Source organism: Phoca vitulina, unplaced genomic scaffold (genome assembly GCF_004348235.1).
Source record: "Phoca vitulina isolate PV1807 unplaced genomic scaffold, GSC_HSeal_1.0 scaffold38, whole genome shotgun sequence".
In the NCBI taxonomy this organism is placed as follows: domain Eukaryota; kingdom Metazoa; phylum Chordata; class Mammalia; order Carnivora; family Phocidae; genus Phoca; species Phoca vitulina.
Window position 1 is genome coordinate 16,691,118 of NW_022589741.1, and position 25,299 is coordinate 16,716,416.

Genomic DNA, 25,299 nt, shown 5'->3' on the forward strand with positions numbered 1-25,299 from the left:
TTCTATGTGCGTTATTCCCCTAGTGCTAGAGTTCTGCCGTTCTCATTGATCAGTAAACTTGGTCTTGGCTGGCTGTTCTCGCTGATCTTCTGGGGGAGGGGCCTGTTGCCGTGTTTCCCAAATGTGTTTGCTGGAGGCAGAATTGCCCCGCCCTTGCCATGTCCGGGCTAAGTAATCTGCTAGGGTTTGCTCTCGGGAGCTTTTGTTCCCTGCAAGCTTTCTGTATAGCTTTGGAGGATGAGAGTGAAAACGGTGGCCTCCCAATCTCCACCCCGGAGGAGCCGAGAACTCGGGGCCCCACTCCTCAGTGAGCCCCCAGAGAAAAGCAGTCAGTCACTCCCGTCTCCCCGGTCTCCGGCCGCACTCTGTGCTCCCCCGGCCTGTGACCGAGCTTTTCTATCTCTGGCACCCGACCCCGTGTGGAGTCTCCAAACCCAGCAGATCCCTGCGGTGTGCTCCCGCGCCACTCCTCCCGGGGGAGGAAGGAGAGTCTCCCCGGATCTGCCGCTTGTTGGGTCCCTGCTGGAGGAGCAGTGGCCCGACTGTGCCGCGGATCATGGTTTATGGCAACCCTGATCTGAGAGCCCACGCCTGGGCTCCGTCTCTGCAGCCGGCTTCCCCGCTCTGATACCTGGGAGCTCTGCCACACTCAGGCACCCCCGGTCTTTCTGTGACCCTGAGGGTCCTGAGACCACACTGTCCCGCGAGGGTTCCACCCCCTGCTTAGCCACTGGAGCGATGTCGCTCAGCATAGCTGACTTCTAAAAGTTCCGATTTTGTGCTCCAGGGCTCTATCACTTGCCAGAAGCGGCCGTCGGAGGCCCCCTCCCCCGCCGTCTATCTTCCCAAATATCGCCTTGGGTTCACTTCTCCGCACATCCTACCTTCCAGAAAGTGGTCGCTTTTCTGTTCAGAGAGTTGCTGCTATTCTTTTCTTTGATCTCCTGTTGAGTTTGTAGGTGTTCAGAAAGGTTTGATCCCTATCCAGCTGAATTCCTGAGACCAGATGAAATCCAGGTCTCCTACTCTTCTGCCATCTTGCTCCTCCTAGAAGGAAGCTTATTAATAGACCTTTATTCATTCATTTATTTAATCTTTCCTGAAGGGAAAAATATATAACATACCTATATACTTTCCCAGAGTAATTATGTTTTATTGGGGTGCACTTATGCTGAAAATCAGAAAGATTTAGAAAATGAAACAGACTGGAGTCCCAGCTACCTAAAATGTCTAAGAATCTGGCAGCGTTTGGGTATAGTGGGGATTTTTCTAAAAAGGAAGCTCTCTGGTGATGATATTAGGAGTCCACAAAGCAAAAGTTAAGTGGGCTTTAAAAAGAACAAACTTGCAAAAATTGAGAAAGCTACTAATCTAAGAGATTTCTTTGAAGCTATTCAGGAGATTTTCCTCTTTAGACTTCTTTTGTCAACCTCTTCCCCCTACTCACACCCCCAAATTCAGCCTATAAATTTCTCTTTTGACCTTTTTAAAAAAGAATAAGATATAAAACTCTCTTTCTAAACACTTGGTGTTTCTTCATCAGTTGTCCCTCTTCTTCCATCTGAGCTTCTCAAAGGCTGGTCTATAATCAGTCTTCACTTATCTCCTGAATTCCTCATGCTATGATTTCTACCCCCTGTCTGTACTGAAAGTGCTTCCCTTAAGAGGAACAAACTTCTAACTGCCCAGTCCTTTAGGGATTAAAAAGTTCTCATCATTTTTGATCTCTTGATATACTTGGTAAAGATCGGTGCCCTCCATCCTTGTACTGCATTCATAGCGATCTATCAAAAGTTTTCTTTTATCTCTGTAAGAGGAAGTCAAACCTGAGCAAGGTCAGTCATGAGCTGACCATGTCCACCTCCTGCCTCACCTGCTCTCCCCACATGTATTTTATATTTTAGCATATCACATCATACCATGTCTCCTGTCTCTTGTGCCTGTTCACGTTCTATTATTTCCTGTGCCTGGAATGCGCTCCTCCACCCTGTTAACTTAGTCTTCATCATCTTTCAAAATGGCTCAGGATTTACCTTCAGCCTCCTCGATCATACTTCCAAAAGTGAATCACTTCTTCTGTTTGAATTCACTATTTCTGTGTGGCTTATTTCAGGTATTGTGTTATCTCCATGTATTTCCTTCTAGACTGTGGATGCCCTGAGGGCAGAATGTGGATTGTACTCATTCACACTTTCTTTCATGTTTAGTGCAGCATTTCGCACAGATTCAATGTCTGGTTCATCTTTGTTTTTGTTTGTTTTAGGTTCATCTTTGTTGAATGAAACTAAATGAGATGGTAAACTTTGTGAGGGCACACATTTTATGAATAAATGAATGGGCAAATAGGCCTAATGGGAACCACTTGATAAAGTGTGAAAAAACAAATAGTAGAGAAAACTAAACATATTTGTTGTCTCCATTTTTATGAAACAAATGATAAAGACATTCCTGGTCTCAGATTGTCTTGTAAAGGAAATAGGCAGCTAAGTGGAGAAAGCGGGCTGGAATGAAGTGTCATCTGGCCAAAGGACCCAGCGGTGACATTGTAGAGCCTTTGCCAAAATGTTTAATTCAAGTTCTGTTTTCAAATATTTGGTAGCAAAATATTGGCAGGTAGCTTTTAGAGTGTAGTTTTTCTGCCCTTCTCTGATGAATAGATAAGATGGGTTGGTTGTATATAAATGGGTCCATGTCAGATGACTGAAAATAATTTTCAACCACCCAGGAGTGTTTCCCTCTTCTCCATTATTTTTTTTTTTTTTAAGATTTTATTTATTTGACAGAGAGAGACACAGCGAGAGAGGGAACACAAGCAGGGGGAGTGGGAGAGGAAGAAGCAGGCTTCCCGCGGAGCGGGGAGCCCGATGTGGGGCTCGATCCCAGGACCCCGGGATCATGACCTGAGCCGAAGGCAGACGCTTAACGACTGAGCCACCCAGGCGCCCCTTCTCCATTATTTTTAATGCTCTGAAAACTCTTCCTTTGATACTTAGGCTCATCCTAAATTAATGCGTATTTTGAAGGATTACAATTTATTTTTTAGAACTGTGTATCGTTCCCAACTATTGACTATTGCAGGGATGTGAATCCTGCATGTTCAGCTTCCTGCGGCAGGAGGCACCACTCTTGCTGTTAGTCTCCACAGTGAGAGGTGACCAGGAGGCCTGGGGCTCCCAGTGCCTCCCTAGCCTCCTGGAGCCCGTGTGGTTCCCAAAGTCACAAGGGTTCTGGTACAGTTTGGGTGATTTGTACGAAATGTTTAGTTAACTTTTATTAACACATTTGACCTGGCTAGCAAAGGAAGGGACCCAGCAGGCCTGAAGGGTATTCTTTCAACCCTTCTGTACACATCCTAGTGGACTTTTGCTTTGCCTTTCCTAAGGCCGTGGAAAACCCAAGAGAATACTGTGCTCTGTCTCTGTTGTCTTACCCCCTCATTTCAATTTAGTTTATTCTGATATTTCAGTCTTTTTCTTTCCCATGCTGTTTTATAAAACTATTTATTTCCTTTCAGCCACTATTTTATTTCTCTTGGCTTCCTCACTCCCCGATTCCTTTTTAAAATTAATATTATATATTTCACATGGTCCAGTTTGGAATTTTTTCACAGACAATTGACAGTAATGAGGAATTAAAAACCCATGTGACAAATTATTAGGTCATTTCCAGATATATCACTTAAAAACGTTTATATTTCAGAGAGATAATATATGAAAGCAAAAGATGATGTGTGTATGCAGTGAGTTCAGGTGGTTCAAGTGGGTGAACTTATTTCTTAAAGCAAATCTCCGTCCCACCCTTATTCTTCCTTTCCTCTCTCTGGCATCAACCATAGGTACTAATTTTACTAATTTCTATTTTATCATATGCATATATAAGCAGATCAATCTATTTCTTTGTAAGATTTAAAATGTATATTTTGAGAGTTTATAGGGTGGTATTTTTGGTTTTTTTTTTTTAAGTTGTGAGTGAGGCCAGTAGTATTCACACTTTATGAAGTATGGTACTCTACCATAAAGTTTATTTGTGAAGTCAATACTGATCTTGCGTACCAGCATAAAGATCTATCTTGTATACCTTCCAGTGTTAGTGATCAGAAATGTTCTATTTTCGGTTGTGTTCAGTTTCATACTGATTTTGACCTGACCCTTTGATTGGGAACATAAAGTACAAATAGTTTGACAGGTATGTGGAGTTTTAGGTGACTGGATGTTCTATTCTGATACTAATCTATTTGGCAAAAACGTACTGAGCAGCTTATCCTCCAGTTTTCATTTCATCCTGACTTTCTCCAAGCACTTTATAAGAGCGCATTATAGTTAGGATCTGAGGCACAAAGCAGTTGAGATTTTCACAGGCACACCCCAGGACTTGGTAATGGAACCAAGCAACATCACCCAAGATTCCTGGCTCCTGGCTTTCTGAACCAATTCAGAATACTTTAGAAATGCATTAAAACTTTGCCAGCTGTAGAGGTAGTCAGATGTAATTTGACACCGGTTCTTTCCAGAAATCGTAGATTACACCCCCACCCCCAAAAAAACCTTTTAAAAGGCTCCAGTTAAAGATCTTTTTCCATCCTGTATTTCCTCATTTTTCAGTCTGTTTGGTTTTCAGTTTTCCTTTCCCACCTACTGTTCCTCCTAAAACTGCCCCAACAGATTTTACATAGATTTATGTTACTGATCCATTTTGCAGTCTTAATGTTCTAATTCAAAACTCGTGTATTAATGCGTACACTATCTACATTCCTGGAAAGTTATTCCAGTAGACTATCCTGGAAAATGACCAGGGGAAGGCTCCTGGCATTGCTTTTAAGTCTTTAGGGGAAAAAAGAAGATACAAAAAAAACCAAAAACAAAACCCAGAGTATTTGGAAGAGTTGTTAAGGCATGAGGCCACGAGAAACAACTTGTTAAGTTCCCATGATTGCTGGCTTACTAGCACTTATTTTAAGAGACACACTTATTTGAGTGTGTCTGTAATGTTGCCATCCCTCGGTTTGCCTATATTTAAATTGTGTATGAGATTGTTGCCCTTGAATTGGTGGAGGTGGTTCTAAAGCCTCCAGTTTAAAGATGCTATTTAAACTCGGTATTATTTTGACAGTGTAGCACCCTCCCCACACACTTTTTATTCTTTTGAACTGCTAATTGTATAGAAGGTAGCAGTGTAACTTCTTTGACGTCTGTTAAACATATCTACAAATTCTGTTGGCATTCTGCTGGAGACAGGTCCTTGATGAGAACTGTACTGTCTGTCCCTGGTGGCCTAGGTCCTGCTCTGTGTCGTCTGCTGTTGGCGATAAGTTTACATTGTAGAAGAACCTTCCACCTGAAAGTTCCTGGAGTCTTAGATGAACACACACAGTTCAGTTTTGACACAATCAGTGCTGGAATAGAGGACAGTAGCGGACATTTATCACTCTGTGTGGACAGAAAGAACACACTGTCTTGTGCTAAAACTGGTTCTGTCTTTAAGCTTACAAATGAGGATCCTGACCGAGGGCAGCCATGAATTTTCAAGATGACCTGTGATATCCTTATTATGAAATGTACTTGATAGTCTAAACCTTGGTAAATGAAACTTTTGTTCAGTAGATGGACATGTGCTTATTAGTATCTTACTCTATGTTCTAGGCATTTGAGAATTGATTTCACAAAGTACAGTGGGTATGGTCCTGGTAGTAATCTAGGGAATGAACCAAGTTTAGAGACCACTTTTTCTTTTTTAACGATTTATTTATGAGAGAGAGAGAGAGAGAGGAGGAGCAGAAGGAGAGGGAGAGAGAATCCCAAGCAGACTCCACGCCCGGTGTGGAGCCCGACGTGGGGCTCCATCTCACAACCCTGAGATCACAATCTGAGCTGAAACCCAAGAGTCTGATGCTCAACTGACTGCACCACTCAGGCAACGCTAAAGTCCACTTTTATATTCATGAGTTTTTTCAAATTCTTGTTACAAACCCAAGAGAAAAAATTAGCCCATTAGAGAGGTTACATAACTAGCTTGTGTTCTACCCAGCTAGTAAATAACAGCCTAAGTCTTCTATGTTCACGTGCTTTCTACCGTGCTACAACCCCCTGTAATGTATAATTAGTAACATCTGTGTATTTTAGAATATTACAACAGCCCTGCAATCCCAATAATGCATTTGTATATTTTAGAGCTCTATGGAAACCCTGAAATCCAAGTAGTATAGATATTCATATCTTACTTTACGAAGACATTGGAGTCCTAGAAAATTGTGTCTTGCCCAATGACACAAAACTGTAGAACTGAGTGGGGCTTACACCTACTCCCCATCCTGAATTCCCTGCTCTTTCTACTCAGCACACTGAAGGCTAGTATCACTTCTCAGCAACATTTATTGAGTTATGTGTAGTACACTGTGCCAGATGCTGTGAATTCATGGGGGAGAAATAAAATGACACACCTATGCTCCCCTTTATAATGTAATGGCGGCGTTAGGACAGCCACATGAGAAAAATACCTACTGCTCAGTATCATTAAACTGTATAAGCAAAAGTAAACCAGTGTAACACAGTGAAGTAAATGTGTCACTTCCAATGGTAAACAGTTCGGAGCATTATCTGGCTGGTATCAAGCAGCCTTCTGAGAAGTTTTTAATGCTCATACCCGCTGGTTGCTTCTAGGACCATATACCAGTAGTCATCTTCAGCCTCTTCAGATCCACAGGCTGCTTCTCTGTAATCTATAACCATGTTCAGCCCTCTTCTATTTTAAGAGGAAAAATCTGGACAGTTGCCCCCGGTTCACTACTCCTTCCTGTTCCTGCCTCATTTATCAGCCCATGTCATCCTCCCCTGCTTGTCAGCTGCCCTTCTAATCAAACTTCTCAAAATGTTGACTGTACACTCTATTCTGGTTGTTCCTTTTATTTTCCTTCATGACCCTGCTTCCTCTGCCTGTCCCTTAAACATCAGTGTCCCAGAGAGTTCTATTGTTCTGCTGTTCTTACTAATAATATTTCCTATATGGTGATGATGTCACAATCTTCCCCTCCAGCTCACAGTTCTCACCCAACTGCAGACTGTTTCCTTGGATAGTCCACAAATGCCTCAGGCTGAATGTGTATACAGTGGGATTCATAATTTTCTTCTGCAAAACTCAATCTCTTCATATTTTCTGTTTACTTAATGGTATCATCAGTCACCTGGTCACCTGTACTAGAAACCTGAGGGTCAGTCTTTACCTTCTCCTCAGCCCCCATAATTCCTGAAAAGCTTGCTTTCTAAATTGACCTTGAATCTGCCACTGTTTTACTGTTATCACCTCAGGCCCTCGTCATCTCTCTCCTGTTTTGTTTTTGGTGTTTTTTTAAAAAAAAAAAACATTTTACAGCATTGCACTTTATTTTTTATTGAAGTGTAACTAACATATAATGTTATATTAGTTTCAGATGTACAGCAATCCTGTACATCACTCAATACTCACCATGATAAGTGTAGTTAGTATGCAATGTTATTACATGCATGTAACATTATTAGAATATTATTACATACACACAACATACATACAACGTTATTACCATATTATTGACTATATTCCTTATGCTGTTCTTTTTATTTTATCTCCATGACTATTTTATAACTGGAAGTCTGTATCTTTTAATCCTTTTTATCTATTTTGCCCATCTCCCCACCTGTCTCCCATCTGTCAACCATCAGTTTTTCTTTGTATTTAAAAGTCTGGTTTTTGGGGCGCCTGGGTGGCTCAGTCGGTTAAGCATCTGCCTTCGGCTCAGGTCATGATCCCAGGGTCCTGGGATCGAACCCCACGTCGGACTCTCTGCTCAGCAGGAGCCTGCTTCTCCCTCTCCCTGCTGCTCCCCCTGCTTGTATTCTCTCTCTCTGTGTCAAATAAATAAATAAAATCTTTTTTAAAAAATTTTTAAAAAATTAAAGTCCGGTTTTGGGGTGCCTGGGTGGCTCAGTCTGTTGGGCATCCAACTCTTGATTTCTGCTCAGGTCATGAGATCAAGCCCCGCATCGGGCTCCGTGCTCAGTGGGGAGTCTGCTTGAGATTCTCTCCTCCTTCTGCCCCTCCTCCCCCTCCCAAATAAATACATAAATAAAATCTTTAAAAAAAAAAGGTCTGTTTTTTTGTTTTGTTTTGTTTTCTAAATTCCATATATAAGTGAAATCACATGGTATTTGTTTTTCTCTCTCTGACTTATTTCATTTAGCATAATGCCCTCTAGGTCCATCCATTTCGTCCCAAATGGCAAGATCTCATTCTTTTTTATGGCTGCGTAATATTCCATTGTATGTGTGTATGTATATATATGTGTGTGTATATATATACCACATCTTCTGTATCCATTCATCTGTTGATGGATGCTTGGTTTGCTTCCTTATCTTGGCTATTGTAAGTAATGCTGCAATAAACATAGGGGTGCATATACCTTTTCAAATTAGTGGTTTCATTTTTGGGGGGTAAATATTCAGTAGAGAAAATACTGGATTATATGGTTTCTCTATTTTTAATTTTTGGAGGAACCTCCATACAATTTTCTACAGTGGCTGAACCAATTGACATTCCCACCAACAGTGCATGAGGGTTCCATTTACTCCACATCCTCTCCCAACACTTATTTCTTGTGTTTTTGATAGTAGCCATTCTGACTGATGTGAGGTGGTGTCTTATTGTGGTTTTGATTTGCATTTCCCTGATGATTAGTGATACTGAGCATCTTTTCATGGGCCTGTTGGGCCACCTGTAGTCTTCTTTGGAAAAGTGTCTATTCGGATCCTCTGCCCATTTTTTAATCAGATCATTTGGTTTTTTTAGTGTTGAGTTGTATAAGTTCTTTATACATTTTGGATACTAACCCCTTATTGGATATATCATTTGCAAATGTCTTTTCCCATCTAGTAGGTTGCCTTTTTGTTTTGTTGATGGTTTCCTTTGCTGTGCAAAAGCTTTTTATTTTGATGTAGATCCAATAGTTTATTTTTGCTTTTATTTTCCTTGCCTGAGATATCCTATATTTTTATAGTATCCTTCTAGCTCTTCTCCCTACTTTCAGTATATATTCCTTCATATTCATCAGCTATTTGATTGTCAGAATGAGTTTTCCAGAAGATTTGGTTGTTATATTCCCTTCCTTTTTTTTTTTTTTTTTAAAAGATTTTGTTTATTTATTTGACAGAGAGACAGCGAGAGCAGGAACACAAGCAGGGGGAGTGGGAGAGGGAGAAGCAGGCTTCCTGCGGAGCAGGGAGCCCGATGCGGGACTCGATCCCAGGACCCTGGGATCATGACCTGAGCCGAAGGCAGACGCTTAACGACTGAGCCACCCAGGCGCCCCTATATTCCCTTCCTTAAAACCTGTTAATTTCTTCTTGTTTTCTATGGAATAAAGTTCAGCTTCTTAATGTAGCACACATGATCTCCTCTGAGGTTCCTGTTGAGTTAGTCCTGATGCTGTTTTCTGTTAGACCACATATATTCACATTGTTATACCTTTTTTTCATGATATCCCTTCTTCTTAGAGTACTCTTTATTTTCCTTAGTAAAAAGCTTGTCATCTGATAGTTCAAACTACAGAAGTCAATTGCCTGTATTTTGATTCATATTTAATATAGATCATAGACCAGCCCCTCAAGATAATGGGTTAGCAGGCTGTCAGAAATTAGCATGTTTTTAATATTACCTGTTTTAACCTATGTATGAGTACTGAGAGGATGCTGGAGTTGGACCCGTAGCTGAAGTTAGACAGTGAAGACTCTACCCAAACTCAAAACCAAAAGAAACGACATTCTGTATTAGTCAGGATTGGGTCCATTTGTAAGTAACTGAAAAATTGAACAGTGGCTTAAATAAAACAGAGGGTTATGTATCTTTCACTGAAATTTCCGGAGATGTGCAATCTAGCACCACTATGGCAACTCAGTTCCATGAAGTCCTCAGGGACTTAAATTCCTTTTGGCTCGGGACGCCTGGGTGGCTCAGTCATTAAGCATCTGCCTTCGGCTCAGGTCATGATCCCAGGGTCCTGGGATTGAGCCCCGCTTCGGGCTCCCTGCTCAGGAGGAAGCCTGCTTCTCCCTCTCCCACTCCCCCTGCTTGTGTTACCTCTCTCGCTGTGTCTCTCTCTGTCAAATAAATAAATAAAATCTTAAAAAAGAAATTCCTTTCGGCTCTTTGCTCCACCTTCCTGCTTGGGCCCATAGTGCAAAGTAGCATTTGTTTTCTAGGCAAAAGAATCGACCCAGAGACAAAGAAGGAGGCAAAGGATACACTCTGGCTGTCTTTTAAGGATGATTCCCAGAAGCTGCCATAGACTATTTCTATCTCATCAACTAGAATTTAGCCATATACTCATTCCTAAGTACTATGTACACAGTTAAAAATTCTTTTACTGAGGTGCCTGGGTGGCTCAGTCGGTTACATGTCCAACTCTTGATCTCAGCTCAGGTCTTGATCTCAGGGTTGTGAGTTCAAGCCCTGCATTGGGCTCCATGCTGGGTGTGGAGCCTACTTAAAAAAAGTTCTTTTACTATGGAAGAAGAGGAGAATGGATTTTGAGGGATAAGTATCAAAGTAGTCCTACAAACTCTTTAGTCTGATGTTGAGTCTGCACCTTTTTTTTTAGTCCTTATTCCTCTTACTTACCACATAAACCCTATGTACCAGCAAAAAGTCTTCCTGTTACCCTTGACTGGAAATGATTGTCTCCTCATCTACATCTTGTGGCACTGTTAATCCGTATTGAAATTATCATATGCTGAACTGCATTGCTGTCATTTTTCTGCATACATAGCTCCCCTAAATCGTAAGGTCTCACCACAGTGTAAATTCCTGGGGACAGTGACCGTGTCTTATATGTCTGCAAGGCCTGGGCTAGTGCCTTATAAATAATTGGTTAGCAATAAAAGTTTCTTATATGGCCAATAAATAACTTTGACGATTTCTTGGTTTCTTGTAGAATTTTAGGAAAGGAAGATGGATCAGCCTAGTGGAAGGAGTTTTATGCAAGTATTATGTGAAAAATATAGTCCTGAAAATTTCCCTTACCGTCGTGGTCCTGGGATGGGAGTCCATGTCCCAGCCACACCTCAGGGCTCTCCTATGAAAGGTAAGAAAGATGTGACCTAAAACGTTTACTTACTGGAGCTTAGTACTTAGGACCTCAAACCAGAATATTGTCTTGTTTGCAGATTATTTCCTTTATTTCGGAATTAGAATTGCATAGTCTCCCTGGTCATGACTTCAATTTTTTGAAAAACTCAAAAGGATTTCTTTTCCTCCTGATTGGCCAGAAGGCATCTTAGTTGCACAAGACACAATATTTGAGTGGTAAGGTTTCAAATACGTATTCTGTTGAGGAGCTTGGAGGATGCGAGACAGTACAAGACTGGTGTGTGTCCTCAAAAACCTTACAGCCTAACTGGATTACAAGATATTCACATTTACAGACATATAACACAAGGCAGCTTATGTTGAACCAAATGATTGGCACAAAAATTTAGGAGAGTGTTAATTAGTATGATCAGGAAAGGATTCAAAGCTATGAGACTTGAACTAACCCTTTAAGAATATAGAACTTGGTTAGAGGGGAGATCAAGACATTGTAGGAGAAGGGTTATGGTGTGAGAGAGATCTACAACATGGAGAAATGTGCAAGGTGTGTCTCTCACTTACATCGTAGCCTCATTTGTATTTAATAGTTCTTGGAAGTAGTTCTTTTTGAGTATGGGAGATCAGGATGGAACAGTGTTTTAGGTCTTGTGTTCCTCAATACAACTTGTCTTACCACTCCATATAAACTGGAATGGCAGAAAGAGGTAGATTTCTTACTTGGTCATTTTTTTTTTTTTCAGGATCCATTCCTATTCTGAAAAATTTGATAGAGAAAAGTACTGAGTTGAAAAATTATGTAATTTGAGGCCTCCATGAATAAAATATTTCCTGAGTCCTTATTTTATACCAAAGAGGGAAAAAGTGGTTGGATTCTCATGTCTATCCTTTCTACGAGGACAAATGTGGTTATTGACACATGTGTTTTTGAATCAGGCAGTAGTTTAACTACCCCAGTTTGACCAAATTCATTAAATAGTTTAAGACTCTGAAACAGTTTCTCCCACTACAATTATGTATTTTTAAAAGTCTGATTTTCATAAGGGACACATTCTATGTGGATATGAAATGGAAATGATTGATAGACAAGAAAGACCTAGATTTTTAAATAGATCCACTTAAGCAAGGAAGATTTCTTCAATGATATGAATTTGAAGAACAGAAGTGGTTTCATAGTAGACCATCTAATAGTTTGAGATAATTTTCAAGGGCAGCAATAGGCGGAAATACACATCAGACAAAAAAGAGCTCTCCAGAATGATACTTTTGAACTAAATTTAAAAAAAGAAAGAATTGAGGCCAATTAGAAGACAGTGGGAGTCCAGATGAATCACATGTTCTAGTGTTCGGATGATGAGATGACAGCAAGGATAATAGCTGTATTGTTGGTAGTTGAGATCAACCATCCTGCCAGGGGTAAAGCCTGCAAGACTTTTTTGGTGGTACTGGTCCAGTATTTTTAATCTCCTCCTGGGCCATATTTGGCTGTTTCCCCTTAGAATTCAGTACCCTTGGACCCCATCATATTCTCTTTTTTTTTTTCCTCAGGTCCTCATGTAATTTCACACTATTTGATTTTGATTCCTGGGGGCTGAATATATGTTAGACAAGAATTAGGCTGATTTAAAAAGTGTTGTGTTTCCCCCATGATTCAGATCGCCTCAACCTCCCAAGTGTGCTGGTGTTGAACAGCTGTGGAATAACATGTGCAGGAGACGAAAAAGAAATTGCTGCCTTCTGTGCTCATGTGTCGGAACTAGATCTTTCTGACAACAAACTCGAAGACTGGCATGAGGTAGTTTTTATATTCCCGCATTTTGGTGACTTCTGATGAATTCTGGTTCTCACTTGAGATTCTCATTTCTGTGTCTCAAGATAAATAATTGACTGCTTCAGCTGTTCTGTGGTGATTTTTTTCAGCTAACGTTGTTATTGCTAATTTGTTTTTCATTAATATGGAAAGCACTGGGGAGCTTTTTTCCAGGCATCAAGAGGTTAATAAGACACAGAGGTTTAGACTGCTGACCATGCATTGGGCTTTTTACTGTCTCACTAGTGTACACATCCTGTGTTCATTCTGTACCACCACTTCAACATTTAGTGCTCTAAATTGACATAAAAATTGCCTAAGCTCGAAACTCAGATTACAAAAATATTTATTTTTGGTACTGAAATTCACTCCAAATATTTTAGAACTTTTCCTTATTTTATGAAGTCTCCTAGTTGTTTTGACATAACTGATGTCTTTTGACCTCAGAGTAAGGCACACCAAGTACACAAATAAAAATATTACAACATTCTTTCTTATTATTTATGTAACATTGCCTACATGATGATAACATTACCTCGTGGAAGCTATGCTTAAGAATCAGGGAAAATTAGTTCTTTCTCCTTGATTCATTCCCCTGCCTTAATTTAGGATCTTCTTTCTTGAGAAAGCTTCCTGATGGATTTTCCTGACTCTGGTTTTATTCTGCTTCCTGTAAGCTGTCTTCTATAGTGCGACCAGACTCCTTTTAATCAATGAAATAAGATTATGACACTCTTGCTTAAAGTCCTGTAGTTGCTTTTCACTGCCTAGAAACTAAGGCCTGAACTCTCTAAATGTAGCCTTCCACCATATGGCTCTTGCCTACTTTTAGAGCTCTATCTCCATCTTTAGCCATATGCTTTTTCTTGCAGCTCATGATAAACTCTTGACATGAAAAGCTTCCTTGCTTTTATTCATTCTGAATCTACTGCTTTTTCCTTGTCTACCTGATCTCCTCCTATGTATCTTTCAAGACTTGGCCCAAGTCGCTATTCCTCTATGAAACTTTCCCTGGTTCTTGCTCAGGCAGAGGCAGATTATTCCAGTACCTATATCATGATGCTGTGATAAATGCAATCACTTATCACAATGTAGTGCAATCTCTTGCTTACTTGACAGTTTTCCTACTAGACTGTGAGTTTATTCAAAGTAGAGATTTTTGTCTTTATTACCCTCAGCACCCAGAGTGTCATACTAGGTACTCAAATGTTTGTTGAATGCATTAATGAACAAATGATTGCATCTTAAGGATTGATCAAGACCACTTGGTCCAACTTTTCCTATGATCTTAAGAAACTCACTTAATCCTTTAGTGCTTCACTTTGCTCAACCCTAAGACAGGGCTGCAGATAAAATTAATCATTGAGGTGCTTTGTAGGTATTAAATGCTGTACAAATTCTAAGACAGCTTTTTTGTTTAAGAAAAATCTGTTTATAACCTAGTTTTCTTCAGCTTTTCTTACATTTATCTATTTCATAGTCTAGCTTAATCTGATAACTGTGCTTCTGGTTGTATTTCCTATTTTTATTGAGATGTTTACCAAATTCTTTGAGATGCATGTTGTTTGATTTTTAAGTGACTTGTTAATATATGCAGATTTACTGGGCTGTTCCAAGAAATAGTCTCTGTACATGTGTTTATTTATTAATTCATTTATCTAAACAACTGGTATAGTTCACTGTTCCACAAATTACAATTTGTGCCTTCTTGGTCCTTTGAGATGCTTAAGCGACGTGCGTGCTCTGTCCACACTGCACAGATGCCAAAAGAACTGCCTTGTTCATCCTCCTCCTCCCTGATTCCCACAGTAGTCTGCTGCTGAACGTCTGGTGAGAGTTTTTAACCTGCATGGGCAACAAGTCAGACCACATCTTCCTCTGAATCTTTTCACCTATGTTCGTAGGCTGATTCCCTTAAATGTGTTTCTTTGGGAGTGTAAAATTTCAGAAAGGTTTTGTGCTTTGTGCTCTGACCATGTACATAAGCTAGGCTTTTGCCAACTGCCAACAGTTTCATAGTTTTATAGCTGCTGCCTCAGAAGAACAATCTATGTCAATATGGATCAGAACACAAAGTTCACACTAGGCAGTTCAGCCTTTTCTCTGCTTAGACAAAGGTCTACACTAAATGTTTTCCAGGCCACGTGGGCATATATGGACAGAGGGTCCTGTGTTCCTTTGTGCTCAGTTTGTATCTTCTTACATGTGCTCTATAGTCTGTTTCCAGGCAGTTTTCAAATAAGTCTTCGCTGCTCTACCCTTTAGGCTTCCATCTTCCCATTTATTTTTGTTTTCATCATCCCTTTATTTTTTGTCCTTTGCTTTAACTGTAGTTGATTCCAATCTTCTAGAATATCTATCAGAGCACAGAGAGGTGGGAGAAGTACTGACAGCAGAAGCATATTGATTTTTAGGATTGATTAAACTTTTTGCCAGGCTACTAATGCCTCATAGGTCACAGTTTTAAGACATTACATTTCAACCCCATTGCAACCCGTGTACCTGATTACCAAAAAGATAATTTGTCCCTGGCCATTAAGTAAGTTTATTTTGGCCTGTATTTGAGATAGCGATGTGGGACAAAAATAATATAGTTTGTTCTTTGAGTCTTTTGAGTGGTCACTAATGTTATAAGTAACTTCTTTTGTAGTTTAAACTACTGGCTGCTGGATATCCAGAGATAAAGATAAATACCAGTGAGAGGTGTAATACTGTGGAGGGAGGCAAAGATCTGTCTCCATCGTTCTAAAATTGGGCATCTGCGTGTGAAAAAAGATGCATTTTTTAGCTCTTGACTTGAATTTTAGCTAAGTACATTTTCGTCTCACCTTTCCCAAGGCATCTCCTTTTTCCTCCCTTCCTTATCAAAACCGTTTTATAAAAGAAATTAAACCAAGTAGTTGAGAGGAGAGAGGAATTAGCCCCTCAGGTGAGGCAGAGAATAGCTTGGGTATAAGTTACAGATGGTTATCTTACAACCCTTTCCCCATTTTTCTTAAAACTTTAGTTTCTTCATTTTTAGAAGCCAGAGTTAGAGGGTCCTCAATTAAATCATAGAATTGTGGAGACCTAGAAGGTCATGTAAGTTCATCTCCGTGTTTCTGCGCATGAACAACACAGGTTTGAACTGCATGGGTTTGTTTGCATGCAGACTTCTTACAGGACAGTACTGTAAATAAATTTCCTCTTCCTTATGGTGTTCTTAATAATATTTTCTCTAGGTGGGTGGGGCAGGGACTAAATGGGTGATGGGAATTAAGGAGGGCACTTGTGATGAGCATTGGGTGTTAATATGTAAGTGATGAATCACTAAATTCTACTCCTGAAACCAATATTACACTATCTATTAACTAACCCGAATTTAAATTAAAACTTGAAACATAAAAAAAAAAAAGGTTTGCTATAAAAGAGGCTCTCTCTCTCTTTTTTTTTTTTTTTTTGAGATGGGGAAAGAGAGAGACAGAGAGGGCGAGGAGGGGCAGAGGGAGAGACAGAGTACCAAGCAGGCTCCACGCCCAGCACAGAGCCCAACACGGGCTCAATCCCACGACCCTGAGATCATGACCTGAGCCGAAATCAAGAGTCGGACACTTCACCGACTGAGCCACCCAGGCGCCCCAAGAGGGTCTCTTTTGTGTAAAATTCTAAAATATCTAGAGATGTAAGTGTATATGTTGGAATATGCATACATTTTTTTTTTTTTTCTGGGAAGAATCACAAAAATTTCATTTGTTCTGTTCGAATTTCATAACTGTGAAGATTTTGTTATTGTTTTGTTTTGACGTCACTGAGGATAGTGGGCTGTTGAATTTATAGTGTTTTTTAGTTTTCTTTATATTTCTCTATATGAAAACAAAACACGTTACTAAAACAAAACAAAAGCAAAACAAAAAAAATTTTTCTCTACCTCACTTTAAGAATACAGTCTATAATACACGCAAAATACAAACTATGTCAATCGACTGTTTACGTTATCTGTAAGGCTTCCTGTCCACAGTATGCTGTTAGTAGTTAAGTTTTGGAGGAGTCAAAATTTACCTGATGATTTTCAGCTTTGTAGGGTGTTGTGCCCCCTAACCTCTGCATTGTTCAAGGGTCAACTGTATCACCGTAGCTAGACGAGTCTTTTTCTTCTTGATTTTTAGAATTTAAGAAAGGTGAGTCCGTGTACTGTCCCAGAGACTTCCTGAATGTTTGTTTGGCAGACTTTGCTGTTAGGACATTTTTATAAGTAAATTTCCCTGTGTAATTAATATACTTTCTAAAATCTTATCGTTAATGTAAGGTTACCCCTGAATCCTTTTTAACTTTAGCCTCTTAAAGAATGTATTTATTTATTTCTAAAATACATTATTTTTTCCTGTTTGAATTATTATACTGTAGTCCAGTTGCAATTTTTTAGACTCTTCCAAAGCTAATGAGTCATTATTTTAAATGTTTATTATCACGGGACAGCTGCATAGGTGCAAAATATGAAGAAGATTTTATCACATAATTTCTGGGAGAATTCCTTCAAAAACCTTTAAATTATCCATTTGGGGATATTTTTTCTTTTTATTATAAAGATAAAATACGAGGAATGGTGGTTCGCCAGAGGTTTATGTTTTGTTTTTATTTAACTGGGGTTATATGATAATTGGTTATTCTTCATGCTGTACTTGGAGTGCAATTCCTCGTCATCTTCTTTTGCCCTTAAAAGAGTTGAAGCCAGGCGGCCATCATCCCGTGTGGGAGCCCTTCCCAGCACTGGTATTCAGGCGGTAGAGTGAGGTAGAGGACCGATCAGTGTGTGGACCATTTAGCTGTGTTGTAGCCACAGACTCCACTCCAAACCCTGGCCGTACGTCACACAAATGCTTGGTACCATTCGATCACTAAAGGGATCAGGCAAGAGAATATGCGCAGACTGGTATAAATTACTTATATTTTAAACTGAAGCCTAGTGTGTTTTTCTCTAAAAAATAGCTCATTTCTTCATTTGCAAAATGAAGATAAAAATGGTCCCACTTCACAAGGTTAGTGTGTGGCATAGCTGAACTAGCATGAGGACCGGGCCCTCTGACCTACTCTGAACCTTCTTGGAATTAGTCCACTTCACGGTGATTTTAGAGCTCCTGACCTGTGTGGTCTGCACAAATCTGAGGTGAAGTGCACATTACTTTTTCTTTCCACCTGTAGTTCTCAACGCTGGCTGCCTTTTTGGCATAACCTATGGGGCTCTGACAAGAAACCGAATCTAGGTCCCAACCATGAAACTTAGCTCACCTTTGAAGCTCCTGATTTAGTAGTTTATGGTAGAACCTGGGAATTCGTGTATTTTTGAAATTATACCAAGGATTTTATTTTTATTTTATTTTTTAAAAGATTTTACTTATTTATTTGAGAGAGAGAGAGAGTGAGAGGGAGAGGGAGAAGCTAACTTCCCACTGAGCAGAGAGCCTGATGTGGGACTCAATCCCAGGACCCCGAGATTATGACCCAGGCAGCTATTCAACATACTGAGCCACCGAGGTGCCCCATACCAATGATTTTAAATAGGACATATTAAAATAAAGATAAATACAATATAACATATAGCTAGGGTTGACATGTTGGTTCATACTATACTTATTATGTTAGTAATAGTTACATTTACTGAATGATTTTGTGCCATTAATTTATTCAGCAAACATTAAGCGCCCACTATGCAGTAATGAACTAGGTAAGTACTATCCCCGCTTTCATAGAGTTTATATCCTATTGGGGAATAGGTAAGAAAATAAATTTCTAAAAGGTGTACCAATCACTGTGTTAAATGCTTTACACATGTATCTCATTTAATCCAATCCACAGTCCTGGGAAACAGGTGGGTCCTGTTTTCTCTGTGTTACAAATGAGAACACTGAGACCTGGGAAGGTGAAATAACCCATCAGACCACACAGCTAGGAAGTGTTGGAACCTGGTTTGAACCCAGGTTTTTTGACTGTGAAACCAATCCTAACTATTCTGTTGTACTTCTTTTCTCATAAAGTTTAGTTACCACATTGATGCTTAATCCATTTACTGGGCTTCTAACATTTACTTCCTACTTGTTTAAGCTAGTTCTTTCTTTTTTTTTTTTTTCGGGGTATATTTATAATTTACTAGTGGTGGTATGCTGGAAGAACAACGGTCTGATTTTTATTTTTATTTATTTTTTTCATTATGTTATTAGTTTTTGATGTAGTGGCTCTGATTTTTAAATCCTAGATTTGGTTTTTGTGTCGCTGAGACCTTAGTCAAATTATTTAACGTTTCTGAGCCTCAGTTTCTTCATTATTTAACATGAAAATAGTTATCTTGCAAGTTGTTTTGAGAACTGAGTGAAATAGGCTATATCAAAGAGACTAGTACTATACAGAGCAAATAGTTAAGGTCAGTAATGCTGATTTCCTTTTTTAAAAAAAGAATCTTCTTGCCTACCAAGTTGCTAGCCAAATCGTTAAATTGATGATCATGTTTTCTCTTTTCTTATATAGCTATGGATGCTTTTTGGTTTTTGAGTATATATATTTTGAAGTTCGGTCATCTTTGAGCCAAGCTGAAACTGTTTCTAAGTGATCATGGCTATGTAGTCAATTTTGAACACGTGAGCTGTTACCATGTGTTCTTCAGTAAAGCCTTAATGTTGTACTGAGGACAAAAGGAAGGAGAAATTCAAAGAGAATTACATGACCCAGTCTCAGCTCTTTAGAAACTTGCAGTCTAAAATGTCCTCTAAACTGTCTTTTCTCCATTTATCAAAGAGAATATCATATAGAACAAAATCAAAAACCTTGCCCAAGGCAACATGGAAGGTCTTTCTTTTGTACCATTAATTTTCAATTATGTCACTGTTTCATAGAAAGATTAAATTATTTGCCAAGATTTGTTGAAATTACCTTTGCCTCTCTGTAGGTACCATCACTAACACAGGACTCCCTAATATGAATGGCCCCTTTCCTGGAGACCCACTCACTTAAGCTTTGTGAGCATGATTGCTATTTAAAAACTCTGATTACTGCCTGATATGCATTTCTTTTTTTCTCCCTAGGTCAGTAAAATTGTGTCAAATGTTCCCCAGTTGGAGTTTCTAAACCTGAGTTCCAACCCTCTGAATTTGTCGGTTTTAGAAAGAACATGTGCTGGGTCCTTCTCTGGGGTTCGCAAACTTGTCCTCAACAACAGCAAAGCTTCTTGGGAGACAGTCCACACGATACTGCAGGAGTTACCAGAGTAAGCCTGGAGGCATGATGGAGAGGGGGCAGTGCCGCCATCTTTGTTAGTACATAGAGTTACTGCTGATCTCCCATCTCAGAGACACTAGAACAGCAGAGTGGACGGAGAATGAGGTCAGAAGAACAAAGTAATTAGAACCAGGATGTGAGGGTCATTTAGTAGCGTTTTCATTGCAAGACTTGTTCAGTGTTGAGTAGCACCAAGACATAGGATCTGTCATCCTTTGGCTAGAAAATATCCCTGAGAAGCACTTATCATTTCAATATCAACCCACCCTTTCTCCATTTTAATCTTCTGATTACCTGATTTCAGAATTTTGCCTCCGTGCTTTTCTTTGGGAGGAAAAAAAATCATAGTATCTATAAAATATATTAACACTCAGATGATTAAGTGCCTCGCTGACCTGATGGGAAAATGGAGCTCTTTTCAATAATTTAAACAAGAAATTATGTTTTTGTTTGTCAGTTTAGAAATACTTTCTTAGATTTGTTTGTATCTAGTTTAGAGTATGCACGTAAGTGTTCAAAGGAAGTAGTTTAAAGAAATATATGAAACTATAGTTTCTTTGTCTAACTACAGAAATGATCAAGGCCTTTTGAATCTGCTCTCTCCCCATTTATTCCATCCAAGTTTCTCACTATCCCTCTAATGAGATTGGTTTCCTCACCGCATGCAGCATCTAGCATGGCGTAGCATGAGCTTTTAAGTCCCAGTTCCACTTACTGCCATATGACCTCTGATAAGGTAATTAGCCTCACTCAGTAAGCTTTGTTTCCTTGTCTATAAAATGGACATAACTGTATCTACCTTGCAGAAAAAGCAGGACAGTCTATGAAGCACTTGGAGCAGGGCCTGCCTCAGGGTAGGAATTCAGTAAATGATAGTTATTATTTCTGTTTCTAAACATTTTGTTCATGCTGTTCATGGGATTTTCCTCTATGTCCTTGCAACTTATGCAAGTCTACCCTTCCCTCCAGGCCATGTATTCTTTCCTGAGTATTCTAACTGCAATTTCAGTGCCCCTCCTGTATGAACTGCTATTGTACTTGGAGTTAGGAAAGCTTTATTTAGCACTTAGTTATTTAAGCACAAAATTCATTTAGTCCTGGATTATATCATTCTCTGCTGTTTTATGTGTTTTAGGTTTTGTCTTCCCAGCTGTATTTAAGCTTTAGGAAGACGTCTTTATATTTTCTCCACAATCCCTACCAGAGTCTCCCACATAGTAGGCGCTTACTGAACAAATGAAAGTAGCTGCAAAGTAGAAACTTAACTGCTTTAAACAATGAAATATTTCCTTTTTTCTCTGCAGTTTGGAGGAGCTCTTCCTGTGCCTTAATGACTATGAAACAGTGTCTTGTCCTTCTATTTGCTGTCATTCTCTTAAGCTACTACATATAACAGACAATAACCTCCAAGACTGGACTGAAATCCGAAAGTTGGGAGTTATGTTTCCTTCACTGGATACTCTCGTCCTGGCTAACAATCATTTGAATGCTATTGAGGAGCCTGATGATTCACTGGCCAGGTTGTTCCCTAATCTGCGATCCATCAGCCTCCACAAGTCAGGTGAGTACAGGCTTGTTCTCGTTCTCCGTGCAAATCGATCTGAACTTATGCATGAAATAAATGAAAGCCTATTTCTTGTAGTCGTGGCTCTGCCTTCTTACAGGATGCATTTTCACGAGTGACATGCAGATACCTATTGATTAGCTAAATTTAAGGCGTTCGTTTTCATAAATGCAGAGCATCCTATTAGCTATTTATATTTTATCTATTGAAGAGGTCCTGCTATGAAAAGAGTGAGATGAAATTGATGAATTGGACAGTAAAAGGCAGAGTAAGAGGAGTACAAAGAATTACAAACTAGACTATTTTGTCTGGATTTAGGTTAAGGAATTTCACCCTACTATGCCTTGTAAATGCTCACTTTTCTTTTCTAGTATTTATGTATGATCGATTACCAGTTTACTGCCATCTGGTTCTGTGTCTCACGGGAATGCATATTTTTAGCCTATTTTTTAAATTAATAAACTCCATTTTTTTAGAACAGTTTTAAATTCACAGCAGACCTGATCAGGAAATACAGCATTCCCACATCCTCCCTGCTCTCACACACGCACAGCCGTCCCACTGTCAGTGTGTCAGCACCAAAGTGATACATCTCTTATAATCGAACCTACGTTGTCACATCACCCAAAGTCCACGGTTTACGCGGGAGTTCACTCTTGTTGGTGTACATTGTGTGGGTTTGGACAAATGAATAATGACATGTCTCCACCTTTATAGTATCATTCATAGTAGTTTCACTGTCTAACAACCTTCTGTGTTCTGCCTGTTCATCTCCCCATACCCCCCAATTGCTGGCAACCACTGATCTTTTTCCTGGCTCCATAGTTTCGCCTTTTCCAAAATGTCAGATAGCTGGAATCATACAGCATGTAGCCTTTTCAGATTAGCTTCTTTCACTTAAGAATATGCATTTAAGTTTCCTCCATATCTTTTCATGGCTTGATAGCTCATTTCTTTTTAGCACTGAGTAATGTCCCATTGTCTGGATGCACCACAGTTTGTTGTTTATCCACTCACAAACTGAAGGACATCTCGGTTGCTTCAAAGTTTTGGCATTTATTAAAAAAGCTGCTGTAAACCTCCGTGTGCAGGGTTTTGTGTGGACATAAGTTTTCAGTTCACTTGGGTAAATGCCAAGGAGTGCAATTGCTAGATCATATGGTAAGAATATGTTTAGTCTTATAAGATATTGCCAGCTGTCTTCCAAAGTGGCTGCACCATTTTGCATTCCCACCAGCAATAAATGAGAGTTTCTGTTGCTCCATGCCTTCATCGGCATTTGGTGCTGCGAGTGTTCTGGATTTTGGCCATTCTGATAGGTGTGTAGTGGAACCTTGTTTAATTTGCCTTCTCTAATGACATATGACACTGAGCGTCTTTTCATATGCTGACGTCCCATCTGTATATCTTCTTTGGTGAGGTGTCGGTTCAGGTCTTTTGCTCATTTTTTTATTTGGGTTGTTTATTTTCTTATTGTTGAGTTTTAAGAGTTCTTTGCATATTTTGGATAACGATCCTTTATCAGATATGTCTTTAGCAAATATATGCTTCCAGTCTGTGGCTTTTCTTCTCATTCTCTTGACATTGTCTTTCAGCCTATTTCTTAAAATAACTTCGTAACTAAAAATAACTCTAATCTACAATTGAAAAAACATAGACAGTTTAATTTGCCATAGAAGTCATAAGAGTAGGAATTAGGTTTCAAAAACCATTATCTTGCATAAGGAAGCTGTTGATTGCACAACTCAACACCCCTTGAGCTAACTCTGTTCTTCCTCCTAGATGGAAATACCATTCTGAGGGGAAGAGAACAGTTGTGACTGGGGATAGTTACGCACCGGAGCCCTTGTATATTGCCCCTCTGCTTTTGCCCTTGCTGCAGGTGGATAGAAATAGGAAGGGACTGCATTCTCCGAAATAGATTTAACATATTTTAAAATTGACCAGCTTCATTATTACAGGCATACTTTTCCTGGCAGGGCCAAGTATCGACTTGGATGATATATTTGCTCACAGCCATAAGAAGAGTTTTTTTTTTTTTTTTTAGCATGAAACAGTTTTAATTTGTTGCATGTTCTTCTTACCCAATGGTTCAGGTTCTCTGTTTTTGTTTTGTTTATTTGTTTTACTTTTAAAATCTGTTTTCCCTGTCCCCCAAATGAGGACAGTTTGTAAGAAAGATAATATTTAGTTTCTGGTTCTACTGACCTTGCCCCATTTTAGAATTTGTTAGGTAAAAATTTCAGTCTGATGGTATCAACTCTGATCAGTAGTTCCGTTCCGTGAGTCTATATTTGATGAAAGAGTTGACCACATCACCTTTTTTATGTAATGACGGCATACGTCTTGCTTATTGGAACCACCAGAGACCCTCTTTACAAATCCTTTTGGGGGGAGAATCAGTACATTAGTGGGATGTTGGAGAATAAAGTTCTATCTCCTTGACCACTGGGACCACTGGGATCACACATTTATGGTGTTTAACTGTATTCTGTTCTTTCCTTGGATGAAGACAATTGTCAGGATCTCTAACTAGGTTATAAGGATTTTAACATCTCAGAAATTAATGGAAGTAATTTTTTTTTTATGCTCATCTTCTTATTGGTTTGCTTTTCTGGATTTACTTAAACAATATATTTCTCAAATTAGGTTTGCAGTCCTGGGAAGACATTGACAAACTAAATTCATTTCCCAAACTTGAAGAAGTGAGATTGTTAGGAATTCCTCTTCTGCAGCCATATACCACTGAGGAGCGGAGGAAATTGGTAATAGCCAGGTCTGTTGTCCTGATTACTCTCCTTTCTTCTCTCGGCCTTGTTTCATTAGAAGGGTAATGCACTACTGGGGGGAGTGCACTGTAAGTTTATCTGTCTCTTGAGCAGACAGTGCTTGAAGGAGCTACTTCTGTAGCTTCAAATCCTAGAAGAAAAGGAACACAATATGGTAAAAAAGATATAAAAGGTAATTGGCTTGCCAGGACCACTGAAACATTCCCTCACAAATCTATTCTATTTTTATACTTTTTAATATTCACAATATTCGAAGTCCTATTTTGGATTATGAAGAAAAACTAGGTGTAATAGAGAATGAGTTCTATTTTAGTTGTCTTTATTTTCTCTGTTAACATAGTGGTCATTTAAAGTGTAAATACCTAAAAATTGGGCTGTTTCATTAGTGTGAAACTTAAGAGGGCAGCATCTGTGTTTTCTTCTTGAATATACATCGACTCAAACATGACCACCACATCGTTATGTTCTTTCTCTGACTCCCTAGCCTTTTGTGTCACTGACTCTGCCTCCCAAGACCATTGAAATGAGTGTTGATTTAGGTCTGAGCCTTCAGCAACGCTAAGATTCTGGCTAAGATATAAAGGGCCATGGAGCTTTCATTCATTTTCTTTGTGTACTATGCCTAGTAGTTTTGAAAGGGGCTTTACAGTTCCCTAAAGAAGAGTGGTTCTTCAAGCAGGGTGTTGATCTTCCTGCCCAGCTAACACCTGGCAGATCCTTACTGCTTTCCGGTTGTGGACATATACATTAATATCTCACTGAAGAAATACATTTCAGCATACTTT

The 25,299-nt window shown here is 39.3% G+C and overlaps 1 protein-coding gene across 2 annotated transcripts in view; it reads left to right on the forward strand.

Moving 5' to 3' along the window:
- The window catches only part of TBCEL (tubulin folding cofactor E like), an 89,266-nt gene that overhangs the window by 21,733 nt on the left and 42,234 nt on the right, over positions 1–25,299 (forward strand). For both annotated transcript variants that reach the window (XM_032427781.1, XM_032427782.1), the window contains 5 exons: positions 10,955–11,104; positions 12,762–12,901; positions 19,969–20,150; positions 21,466–21,722; positions 24,375–24,501. In XM_032427781.1, the coding sequence (XP_032283672.1) occupies positions 10,972–11,104; positions 12,762–12,901; positions 19,969–20,150; positions 21,466–21,722; positions 24,375–24,501 (839 nt within the window). In that variant the 5' untranslated portion in view covers positions 10,955–10,971. The remainder of the gene's footprint in view (positions 1–10,954; positions 11,105–12,761; positions 12,902–19,968; positions 20,151–21,465; positions 21,723–24,374; positions 24,502–25,299) is intronic.